Below are 12,541 nucleotides of genomic sequence, written 5' to 3'. Positions count from 1 at the left end.
TATATTTTTATATTTTCTCTATATGCGCTTAACATTATTTATCTTTGCTTCAAGTTCTAAGACTAATTGAATAATTTCACTTGCTCTAAAGTTATCATCTATAATAAACATGTTTGTTGGATTCTCACTTCAAAGTATCTTCACTCAAGTTGTAAAAGTTTCTAATTCTCTCCACGAATTTCTTCACCATTAATCAAATCCCTTAATTTGTCAAACATCAATTTTGTCTTTGTGGCGTTGACACTGTGCCGACACAATTTTCCAACAAGAACAATTGCAAATTAGGACACGAATTTCAATAGTGAATTTGATATCTAATGAGTTCAATTACACGTTGATCAAGTTGAACTTGTTCAAATGTTGTTACACTCATTTTCCCCCTTACATTTTAAAATTAAAGAATTGTCTTGTTAGGTGTACCTTGTTTGTCATAGAAGGTTGCTGTAATATTGTGATACACCATATCTCTGGACAGCAATAGCATAATCCCTAATTTGCATCTCCTATAACCCAAATATCATATTAGTCGAACTTCTCCATAATAATCTTCTTGCCTATCCCCATCTTGATTTCTTTCTGTTGAACCATAGGCTCTTGATATAGTCATTGGAAAATATACACAAATAATCACAAAATAAAAAAGAAATTAACACAACGAATTGTTTACCCAATTAGATACGATGTATATTTACTTATAGAAGCAATGTCAAGCCTGTAACTCCACTATATAATTTTTAGATACAATTTACAATGAGATAACGACTCTATACATAGATAACATATGCATAATCCCAGTAACACTAAAACACATGTCCCAAAATATCTTAAGGAAAAAACAAAGATATAGTATAAAATATAATAGCTTGATTTATTTCCTTTGAGGCTCTATATTCAACACTTCATTCTAATTATTGTCTACATCTTTATTTTGTATTTGGAGAGGAACATGTTTCTAGTTTTTTTATATTTTGTATTTGGAGAGGAACATGTTTCTAGTTTTTTAGTGTTTTCAGTTTAGCGTCATTCAAATTGTAATTTTTTTTTCAAGCTATAAATTTCTAGCCATAAGCCCTATTAAATTGTTGAACTATTTGGATCAATTCGTAAATTTTGGATTGAACTGATATCCTTAGCAAAGAAAATATATATTGGGATTAATATCATTACCATAATATTAGGACTTGTCATAATATATACTCACTCCGTCCACGAAAAATAAAGCACATTTGCCATTTTTGGTTGTCCACAAAAAATAGAGCACATTTATAAAAGGAAAGTTTTCAACAACTTCTCTTTTACTTTACTTTTTTCTCTTCTCTCTTACTAATAATATGGACCCTACATTCCACTAACACTACTTCTCTCTTACTTTTTTCCATTATCTCTTACTTTACCAATTCCACATTAAAACCTACTTTTTTCCATTATCTCTTACTTTACCAATTCCACATTAAAACATGTGTCATTCACTGTGTCCTATTTTTTGTGGACGGAGGGATAATTGATTTTACAATTAGTCTTTAGATTTAATATCGAGTAGTTGAGATTAAGCTTTGATTGTGCATCATATAAATTAGTTTAGTAATAATCGCAACCTTATATATACACATATTAAAGTAATCATGCTTTTGAAAGCACTAAATTTCAAGTATAACTTTTGAGTCTATTAAAGTAAAGAGAAAATATAAAAGACATAATATTTTTTTTAAAGAAGAGGGTATCTAACGTGAAACATAACTACAAATGTACAATTTGAATAAAGAGAGTTGGAAGACACTAATTTTATGACAATACCTGGCCCATTAACCGCCCAGCCCATTACCCTCCAAACCCAAGAACCGATCAGAATCAAATTCTATTCCTCTCACTAGCCCCGATTCCGCCTTCACGACTCTCTCTTGCTGTGCCTTTTTCTTCCCGCCCAATTTCTCGCTCTCGCCGGCGCAAAGAACCGCCTACGTCTTCGTTTGATTCTGCATCTGGAAACGGTACCGCAGTCTCCCCCTTTTCTCCTTTCCCCCATTTGCATGATGGAATTTTTGTGCTGAGCTCGGTTTTTTTTTTTAGTTGGTCGGCTCAGAATTTGTAGAAGGAATTGAATGTGGTTGACATCGTGCTTTTTTTCTGCTTGGAATTTGTTTGATATCCTGTGTTTCCTGTGAATTTTGAGTTAATGATGCCTCTGTTTACTCTTACTGTGTATTTGTTTGAAATATGCGGTGATGGTGATGATGTCTTAAAATAAGCATTTTTTATGGAAAGAATCAGCTTGTGTTTTAATTGAATCGGAAACTGCCATCTTAATTGCATTATTGGATTAGGAAGAGTGAATCAAAATTAAATTAAATTAAATTACATTGTGGAATACAGTTTGAAATGAGTTTGTTTAAAACTGAAAAATTTACTGACGAGTTATAGTAGTTTTCTTAATGCAGTTTTTGAAATTCAAAATTCAAATTTAATTAATGAAGTAACTGCTTATGGATTGACATGCCAAAATTCGGTATTGAATTTGTGTTTATAACTGCTTATATATCAGGATTAACATGTATCGAACTTGAAAGGTCTAAAATACCATTGGCGGCAAATAAGGTCACTGTTCTTTCTCTGTATAGTATATAAGCAATTTCATATATGTAAGTTTTGTTCAATTTATGCAGTATCAATTACCAATTATTGGTTAAAACAGAGATGTCCAAAGAGGAAAGTCCACTAGTTGGTAGAAGAACCACAAGATCATCTCTGAATTCTACACCAAACTCAAAAGCTCATCAGGAGGTTCCAAAGGCTACTTATCTTTCACGGCCATTGACTATCAAAGACCTTGTGTTCCATGGTGAACCAATAAGCCTTGATGAGTTGATCAGTTCTTTTCCAGGAAGGAGAGGTCAAATTCTTGATTTGGTTCAGTTTTTGGGACCTTTAAATTCACCCATGATTCCGTTATTTGTCTATGGAGGTGCTTCAACAGGAAAAACGAGCACCGTACTATATATGTTCAGGCACTTGAAGCGTCCGTTCATTTATTGTAGTTGTGTCTCTTGTTATAGTCCTAGGATACTGTTTGAGTCCATATTGAATCAGCTTTTGCTTCATAGGAAGAATGAGAATGGTTGTTATTTGAGTGCCAAACGGTGTGAAAGGCCATCTGACTTTGTCAATTTACTACGTGAAGCTTTGACTGCTCTCATAGAGAGCCTCAAAGGGAATACGGGAAAATCTAGCTCTAAAAAATTATCTTCACAGGTCAATGGGAGGATGGTTTACTTGGTATTTGATCATCTAGAGCTTGTAAGGGAATGGGATAAGAGTGAGAGTATAATACCCCTCTTGTTTAATTTGTACAACCTTCTTAAAATCCCTGAGGTTGGTATGATTTTTATCAGTAGAGCGTCGCTGGATACATTTCAGTCAGACACAGGCTATCTTGAACCTTTCCCCATCTATTTTCCTGAGTACACAGAAGATGATTTGCGACAGATATTCATGATTAATCAAGCAAATCCTAAGCTATATTCATCTTTACTGGAGTACGTATCACTTGTTATTTTCAGTGCTTAAAGCATACTTCACTTTCGTTCTTTTGCAATTCCAGGCAGAATTAACACTATCTGTATCCTTGTTTCTCATTGGACAGGTTGGTGTTGAGGCCATTCTATAGGATTACAAGACGGATCGATGAATTATCTACTGCATTTTCTCCGTTATTTAAGAAGTATTGTGAGCCACTTGGTGATTCGGTAACTGCCCCCGTTGGAGACATGACGAGGAAATTATTTAGTCATCTTCAACCGTTTATCTCAATATCCCTGAATGAGACGTTTACCCTTTCTTCTCAAGCTCTGCTTAAAGATAGGAACATGAGGAAGTCTGTTTTTAAGAAGCCTGGGGAAACTTTAGATGAGATTGAGTTCCATATGTCTACTTCTGCCAAATATCTGCTCATCTCTGCCTTTCTTGCTTCACGGAATCCAGCAACCCTTGATGCCTCACTTTTTGATTCAACAGGAGGAACTGACAATCGAAAAAGAAAGCGAAAGTAAGGGATTAACACAACGATGTATTTATCATGTAAAGAGTTATTCTAAAATTACAAAAATGCTCCTGCTTGCTGGATGACAAATTTCTGCATTGTAACGTTACATTCAGGGTCTCTGAAAAATCAATTGACCAGAAAGAAGCGAAAGAACAAGAAATACTCATGAAAGGACCAGGAACTTTTCCGCTAGAGAGGTTGTTGGCCATACATCAATGCATCACATCAGTTGGGGAATATTCACTTGATGATGAAGGGCTACAAAATGGTGAATCGGGAGCTGATGGTTCTGATAGTGGATCAGTGTCCGACATTCTCTTGCAATTATCCAGTCTATGTAGTGCTAATTTTATTACGAAAGGTGGAAGCTGCCCACTGGAAGGCTCAACACGGTATCGATCTATAGTGTCTGAAGATATAGTGTTGAGGGTAACAAATTCATCAAAAATTACACATTTGTATTCTTTTCTGCCTCCTATTGTAAGCAGGAATGTGGTCTGCAATGTGATATTATGATATGGTTTACAGGTGGCAAGGAGTCTGAAGTTCCCATTGTCAAAATACTTGTACAGAAGATAGCAGATTTGAAAATTCGACTTGATGCCCGAAGCAAACATGGCAAGGCGCAAGGATCTATTGGCTTCATACAAATGTATGTGTATGTGTATCGATTAAGAGGCTGCTCTCATTGTTTAAGTCCCTGAATCGGTCGGAGTGCTTAGAGAATAGCTCAGCAATTCAACATACTGATGTGCTGATGCCTGAAAAAGCACTTGCTCTGGTGAACCCTGTTATGTTCCTGTTTATAACTTAGTTTATGTTTAGATTTAAGATATTCCCATGACTGTGCGGTTATTGTTGTTGTTGTAGTAATGAAAATAACATTTGCAGTTTCCTTTAGCTCTATGACCAAAACACTTTTTATATTGCTCACACTCCATAAATATTTAAAAGGAAAACTGCCTTAAAAGTCACTGACTTTTGTCAAATTCCGGTTTTTCCCATGAACTAAAAATTTGGCGTATAATGTCTTAAACTTTATCGGATTGCTAGTATTTCCCATTTGACCCGACCTTGCGAATTTCCGGTTGAAAACTTGCGTATGTGGCAAGCCTAAAAACTGAGGTGGAGATCGCCGGAAAATAGTAAAACGACGTCGTTTTCCGTAGACAAAACGACATCGTTTCATGAGATTACACCTTTAATTCGATTTTACTCCCAAATTGCAAGCCCTAGTATTCAGATTTTAATCCCAATTTCGATTGAATTTCTGATTTTTCAGAGATTGCTTCGAATTCAGTCAATATCTAACAATTCCCGTTTTTTTTTCATTTTGTTTCGATTTCTGTTTTGATTTGGGGAGCGGAGGCGATTTAATTTTGCACGAGGCAAATGATCCGAAGAGGAAGGCGGAGTTGGAGCTTCCTCTCATTCTCTCTGCTGAGCTGAAGATCGGATCCGCCATTTTTGTTTCCGACCTAACCGACGACTCATCTTCTCCCGTGAAATCTGTTGTGAGCGGCCTCGTTTCTGCCAACTGAATCCGTTCAATTTGGCGTGGCCAAGGCCCAAGGTTGTAGCCATCAGTGCTGTTTCCAAAGACGACCGAGGTTAAAGGTGCTTGCTACATGAGGAAGGCATCCATTCTCTCTCATTTTGTAAATATGGTAGAGACTCAACTTGCTGTTCTAATCGCCACTGTGGTAGATTCGAGTTCTAAATCTTCTTCTTTTTGCCGCAAATCTTAAATTCTGCATTGGATCATTGATTGGGAGTGAAATTAGGTAAAGGTAAATTTGGGGATTTTTAGTCCAGTTAGCAATTTTTTTAACACGTCATTGTACATTCAATAGTCACGTCAACTAAAAATGACACATCAGCTTACTCCATGGCCAGAAAACTCGTCATGGGAAAACGGCGATAGAATGTAAAGTTCATGACATTATACGCCAAATTTTTAGTTTATGGGAAAAACCAGAATTTGGCAAAAGTGTGTGATTTTTAAGGCAGTTTGTCCATATTTAAAATATTACTATATGATATTAATAAAATCAATTTTATTGTGACTGTCCTTTATTATAAAATTTCTGGAATAGAAAATAACTCTATGATGTAATAGTTACGTTAATATATCATACTCCAATAACTCCAATTTTACTGTGCACTTGCTCTGGAGTATATTGTTACTAATTATTTTTCTCGTCATCCATTTTTCACGCGTGGCTTTTTATATTGCTCACATCTGAGCTATTTTTGTGTCGTTAGTATTGAACATATTCAATAAATTTTAAAGGTAGTTTGGGCCCCCACCTTAAAATTTCTGGCTCCGCCACTGACTACTAATAATGTAGGTCTCACTATCCACTAACATTACTTTAACTGTCATTTCCATTATCCCTCTTACTTTACCAATTTTGTTTTAATTCCCGTGCTATATCAATTGCCCATATTTTTATGGGACGGAGGGAGTAGTAATTAGTGTGAGTCACTCATGATGAGTCAAATTCAATTATTGGGATTTCTGTTTAATAAAATTTGCTTGAGTTTGTTTTTCTGAAACTTGCTACATAAATCAGTCGAATTTGATATTAATATGAAGTTCACTCATATCCCGTGAGCACGTAATTCACGAGTTAATTCGAAAATATAAGTTTGATGATAGTACATTTGATGTTTGCCAAAAAAAAAGGAATGTAATGAATAAAAGTGGGTTAAATTCCAATTGATGTAATATTACGTACAGTACTTGGATTTGTCTATGATAGTTACGTTAAAGATCTTAAAATTTGTTTTAGGGATCAAGTTAAATGTGACGATTCAGTCGAGAAAGAACTGGTATGGTTGTTTTCTGGTTGTTGTCAAATTATCGGTTGTGTTCTGAGTTAAACTTAGTATAGAATACAATAGAACTACGTGGTGGGCGACGTGGACATGTGGAGTATATATAGAGCAGAGATAAGTGATAATTAACATGTCTTGCATTCTAATACCATCTTCTTTAAAGCACAAACTCCTTTAATTTCATCAAACTTGATATATTTTATATTTATGGCTGCTGCTAGTACGTGCTAGTGCTAACCTGACGTCCGACACCAACGGCCGAATCTCAGTCAAGAATTTGTTGATACATAAATTTGACATGGCATTTCAGGACGTCACGAATAATGAAAGGCTACTCGAGTTCGTTCGCAGGTATTATGTGACAAAACCCTACAAATAATGTAGAGAGGTAAATATGATAGTTATTTCTCTTTACCTCTCCATTTACCCTCTCCCTTGGAGATGCTCATAATCGAGCTCAGGAAATGGATCCATTCACTTATGAAGAAGCGTGAGAGCACCATCGAGAAATACAGGGATACATATAACACGCGCTATGGCTATGAGCATCAATAAGGACACCAAGGATCTCCAAGACATTATTGTGTTGTCTCGAAAATCTGTGTCGGATCACAACAGCCTGGCGGCGAACTTAGAAGAATTGCTAGAGAAAGCCGACGGCTTCAGCCGTGATATGAAGTGGGTTAAACAATTTGTGCTACACACTATTATTAAATCTACACTTTAATTTATAGTAATAGAATGTATTACCAAATTGGTCATTCATGCACCTTTTCTTTCTAACTAAAAAGTAGATAGTGAAAACGGAAATAGGAAGAATCAAAACAAAACATAACTAACGAAGAATTAATTAGTGCAAAAACCATAAAACATGATCAGAAAGAACCAATTCACAAGATCAGAAAGGAACCAATATGTCACGACCGCCCTTCTAGGAGATAATAAATGCGGCGATCGCGACTTAAACGGACTTAAATGCAACAAGGAAAAAAAATAGGCTAGAGTTTCATCAAAGAGGTTTGACCAAAGTATTTAATGAACAATTAAGTATAAGAAAAGGGGACGCTTTAACAATGAAATCCCATGAAGAAGGACTATCATACTTTAGGTCAAAAAGGCATGGCTTAAAATAATTCAAAAACGTAACGTGTTTCAATATTCAAAATGAAAATCCAAAAGTATCAGTATCAACTTAACGACAAAATAATCACGTTTTAGCGGAAGCATCCAAGAGAAGAGTGAAGTCATGTATGAAGACACGACGACACTCGGAGTTTCAAGACAATAGCATTTATTTAATTGATTTGCTCAACACCGCCAACCGCTCGTCGCCGCTCAACCTGCACATAGGGAAAACACATGCAGGGTTGAGTACTATAAAGATACTCAGTGGGCTCTTGCCGAAATCATTTTCAATAAAAGTATTATTTATCATGCCATACATAAGTAACCATCGGGGTTTAGCTTTAGAAAGGCCCGAGGCACTCAAAATCATTTCTCATAGTAAAAGTCGACTGATCAGTCATTTTCCCATAGACGTTAGCCATATCTGCTCATACATGACAAGGAATGCGGCCGCAAACCAGGTCACTAGACCGGCCAGCCAGTATGCTAGCACACGGTCTACCATAGGTGTACACTAGTCCAAGTAAGGTTTGCGGCCCTACAAGGACCCGAATTCGATTTAAATAATAATGGCATAAAGTCATATCAGATAGGCACGTTAAAATCAAACAAGGCATGATAAACACAGTTTCATATCCCATCAATAAAACATTTAGGACATCGTCCTTATTTAAAAGAAAGCCCACCTTGACTGCTTAGATTTCAAGTATCTCCTTTCCCTTGCTGTCACGCTGAGAGCGCGAGTTATCACCTTTGAATTATGAGTATCACAATCAATCCCAAATACCGACTCAAAATCATGTATGTCCCCAACTTTCCCCTTTTCCCATCGATTCGTTTTGTCAACATGAGGAAACACACCATAGCATGTATCAATGCACAACACATCACTACATCATCGAATTGGTTTCTTAACACATATGCATCATGTATATCATTCAAAACTTAATCATCAAGATCATTTGATCGTGGTAGGAATCTGACAGCATAGCGCAAGCGTTTTGTAAAAATCGTTAAGAATTTCATCCGACCTCCGTTGGGGCTAAAATTTTACCACAATGCAGTAAACACATCAAATACCATCCAGTTAAAATTTCACATCAAAATAACCTTTTTAGGTCGGTCAAATAAAAACGAAACCCACTGGTCGAGAAAATAATTTCTGGCAGAACTGCGCAGTCGATTTCAAAAATTCACTAAAATTTCATCTTTCGTCCAAATAGGTTGAAATTTTCACACAACACAGAAGACGCCTTAAAGGTTACTCTGAAAAAAGAATCGAACAAAAAGGAGTTCGTTTGGTCAGTCAAACATGCGTCAGAATCTACTGTCCGAATACTACAGATTTCAGGCTTCACAATTCCGAATTAGGGTTTACCAAATATTCATCCCAACACATATATTCATGCTTCAACAAGATCTCACAATTGTGTTCTCACATATTCACATAGCATTCAACATAAATCATCCACAAGATTCTAAATAAAATGGCCAAGATAATTATTGATGATCCTATTTAATCTCACTCACCCTTAGAAAAAAAATAATTCACCGCAATATGTTTCACCCCGCATCAAATATTCAAATAGTCATGTCATCAATTCAATGAAGTTGACTCCGTCAACCCAAAATCATAACTACGAACCAAAATTAGGTCACCAAAGAAATCACATAACAATTCGTCATTTAATTCACAACATTAAAAGAAATAAATGCAATCGTCTTAGGGTTCGAAAATTAAGGTTCAAAAAGTGGGGCGTTACACAATACGTACCAACCAGCGCCTGACCTATTGAACGGAGCACTCTTCATGTGAACAATGTCGAAATATATCAAAGAAAAAAAGAGCAATCCCATTCACAAAACACTTAGGGGGTGTTCGGTTTGTAAGATTGTATTCCGAGATTAAATATGTAGTATGTTTGTTTCATGAGATTCAATCCCACAACTCAATCCTAGATGGATAATCAGTGACTAAAATAATCTCACAACTCAATCCTAAATTATAGTATCTTGATACTATTTTATCCAAGAAACCGAACACCACTTTAAGAGAGCGAATTGAGGGAGCAAAACAAATATTATTAATACAAAAATACGAAAATGAATATAATCATAATACAGAATATTGACTTCATGTTAAAACAATATTAATGAAGACTAATAAGAATATCAAAAAGTGAGACAGATTTCTGCCGAAAGATGACTAATATTGAGTCCTCCAATTAATCGTTTCCTACATATAACTTTGAAATTTTATTCTCATTGTGGTATTTACTGATTGAGTATTTAATCCTATTTAAGTGAAAAAAAGCAGCATCACAAAAATGCACTACTACTAAATTAAAGTAGACCACAAGCAATTGTACGTTGTGTGTTGCTTCTACTAAAAATATGTTGACGTCTCCGCGCGCACTTCGCAGAGCCAACCTACATCAATATATATCTGACCACTTTTCCAAATTGAAAAAATAAAAATAAAACCTTCTCTTTATCATTCTTCCTTCTCTTTACTTTTGTAAATTTCTTTGTTCAAAGAAAAAAAATAAACATCTCTTTTTCTTGTCAGTCAGAGAAAATATTGAAATGGGTATTTCTGAGAAGAAAACCATGAACATGATTATGTTGTGCCTCTGGCTGGCGACCATCTCCTTAATATGTGGCCAAATTTCTGCTAAATTTCCAAAATTTGAGCATCCTACAAAAGGTGATGGCACTCTCAAATTTTTGGTTATTGGAGATTGGGGAAGAAAAGGAGAGTACAACCAATCTCAAGTCGCACTTCAGGTTTCTAATTCATTTCCATTTCCATTTCCATTTCCATCTATAATACTAATTTCACAATATTACAACATATATAATTTGAATTGATTTTGATGTTTGCATGCAGATGGGAAGAATTGGGGAAGAATTAGATATAGATTTTGTAATTTCAACTGGTGATAATTTTTATGATAATGGATTGTATGGGGAGACTGACCCTAACTTTGTTGAATCTTTTACCAACATCTACACAGCCAAAAGCCTCCAAAAGCCGTGGTATTCAGGTAACTGATTTCCCTTGATCACCTAAATAAACAATTTAATTACTTTATATATGAATTATACATGCAGTTTTAGGCAACCATGATTATCGAGGTGATGCAGTTGCACAATTGAGCCCCTATCTTCAAAAAATTGATAGTAGATGGCTTTGTTTGAGGTCTTTTGTTGTTAATGCAGGTGAAAAAACACATTGAAATTTATTGTTTTATTTATAATTTCTCATTACTTGATATTTAACGACGGTGTTAATTTTACACAGAAATTGTGGAGTTATTTATGTTGGATACCACTCCTTTTGTGAATGATTATTTCATCAACCCAGAGCATATATATGATTGGCGTGGTGTCATCCCTACAAAGGGCTACACTACTTATGCATTAAAGGTATGTATTAATTGTAGGAGTAACATCCATATTTTATTTAATAATAATAATAATAATAATAATAATGATATAGGATCTTGAAAGAGCATTGAAGGAATCAAGGGCAAAATGGAAAATAGTGGTGGGACATCATGCTATTAGAAGTGTGGGCCACCACGGTGACACTGCAGAGCTTGTAAATCTTCTTCTTCCTCTTCTTAGGGTACAACTTCTACTTCATTGTATTTTTGAGATTTGTTCATATGATATCAGTAGTAACATTATTATGCTAAAGAATAAAGTAATAAACATCTAAAACTGCAGGCTAATGGCGTTGATCTATACGTGAATGGTCATGACCATTGTCTCGAACAAATTAGCGACGACAAAAGGTACGATGTTGTAAGTAGAATATTAATAAATGTGATGTTTCTAAATAATTTTGTGTATATTTCAGCCCTATTCAGTTTTTGACGAGTGGGGCCGGGTCCAAGGCTTGGAGGGGAGATGTTAAAAATCTGAGTCATGAGAATCTAAAATTCTTCTACGATGGACAAGGATTCATGTCACTTCAATTCACAGATAGTGATATGGAAATTACATTTTACGATGTGTATGGTGAGGTTTTGCACAGGTGGACTACCTCAAACCAGCTTCTTTCAGATATGTAATTTATAAAGTAAAGTTTATTTATATAAGTAGTAGATTATACTGTATTTGTATGTAGAGATTTGTTATTCTTTAAAAAGAACAAACATAGTGGGTTGTAACCGTGTAAAGCATGAGAATGTGCTTTGTATACTTATGTTGATCAAATTAATAAGATGAAGTCCTTTTTGAGAAAAGCATGGTGTTAATGATTTGTAAGTTGGAATTTTTCCCGATTGGGAAATAAAATTAAACAATATAGAATTATTATATGTTCTGAGTGGATGATCTTTGTATGAGAGTTTATGAGAATAATTAAGTGGGTGTTAATTAATCCTACATTTAAAAATGAGCCTTTATTAATCTTATATTTGAAAGACTAAATTATTACATATGCGCATAAGTTTTGTGCTTGCCATCGAGACATATATCGTCTTCAGTGCCCCCATCAATTTTACTTTTGACTATATAGGAGTATTAAAC

The 12,541-nt window shown here is 35.1% G+C and overlaps 2 protein-coding genes across 4 annotated transcripts; both read left to right on the top strand.

Annotated features, from left to right (window-relative positions):
- Window positions 1-1,838: 1,838 nt before the first annotated feature.
- Window positions 1,839-4,962, top strand: LOC121806345 (origin of replication complex subunit 5-like). Of its 3 annotated transcripts, none has more exons than XM_042206351.1 (6): window positions 1,840-1,988; window positions 2,540-2,592; window positions 2,690-3,530; window positions 3,638-4,039; window positions 4,150-4,465; window positions 4,565-4,962. In XM_042206351.1, exons 3-6 carry the CDS (start codon window positions 2,692-2,694, stop codon window positions 4,613-4,615), a joined length of 1,608 nt encoding a protein of 535 aa, XP_042062285.1. In that variant the 5' UTR covers window positions 1,840-1,988; window positions 2,540-2,592; window positions 2,690-2,691; the 3' UTR covers window positions 4,616-4,962. The 3 variants fall into 3 exon arrangements, with proteins under 3 accessions (XP_042062283.1, XP_042062285.1, XP_042062286.1); XM_042206352.1 differs by having other exon boundaries at window positions 2,661-3,530; XM_042206349.1 differs by lacking the exon at window positions 2,540-2,592 and having other exon boundaries at window positions 1,839-1,988; window positions 2,661-3,530.
- Window positions 4,963-10,492: 5,530 nt separating this feature from the next.
- Window positions 10,493-12,234, top strand: LOC121807093 (purple acid phosphatase 17-like). Its single transcript, XM_042207289.1, has 7 exons — window positions 10,493-10,789; window positions 10,893-11,049; window positions 11,117-11,224; window positions 11,307-11,431; window positions 11,505-11,633; window positions 11,735-11,802; window positions 11,868-12,234. The coding sequence occupies exons 1-7, from the start codon at window positions 10,589-10,591 to the stop codon at window positions 12,079-12,081; spliced, it is 1,002 nt and encodes a 333-aa protein (XP_042063223.1). The 5' UTR covers window positions 10,493-10,588; the 3' UTR covers window positions 12,082-12,234.
- Window positions 12,235-12,541: the final 307 nt, after the last annotated feature.

Source organism: Salvia splendens, chromosome 6 (genome assembly GCF_004379255.2).
Source record: "Salvia splendens isolate huo1 chromosome 6, SspV2, whole genome shotgun sequence".
NCBI classification, from domain to species: Eukaryota; Viridiplantae; Streptophyta; class Magnoliopsida; order Lamiales; family Lamiaceae; genus Salvia; species Salvia splendens.
This window is presented reverse-complemented; position numbering and strand designations above follow the sequence as displayed.

Bases quoted from the DNA above. Each gene is read 5' to 3' on its own strand.
- LOC121806345 (XM_042206349.1), top strand. From the start codon at position 2,692: ATGTCCAAAGAGGAAAGTCCACTAGTTGGTAGAAGAACCACAAGATCA. The intron at 4,040-4,149 runs GTAAGGGATTAA...CGTTACATTCAG, and splicing joins AATCGAAAAAGAAAGCGAAA to GGTCTCTGAAAAATCAATTG. The intron at 4,466-4,564 runs GTAACAAATTCA...TATGGTTTACAG, and splicing joins CTGAAGATATAGTGTTGAGG to GTGGCAAGGAGTCTGAAGTT.
- LOC121807093 (XM_042207289.1), top strand. From the start codon at position 10,589: ATGGGTATTTCTGAGAAGAAAACCATGAACATGATTATGTTGTGCCTC. The intron at 11,432-11,504 runs GTATGTATTAAT...ATAATGATATAG, and splicing joins ACACTACTTATGCATTAAAG to GATCTTGAAAGAGCATTGAA. The intron at 11,803-11,867 runs GTACGATGTTGT...TGTATATTTCAG, and splicing joins CAAATTAGCGACGACAAAAG to CCCTATTCAGTTTTTGACGA.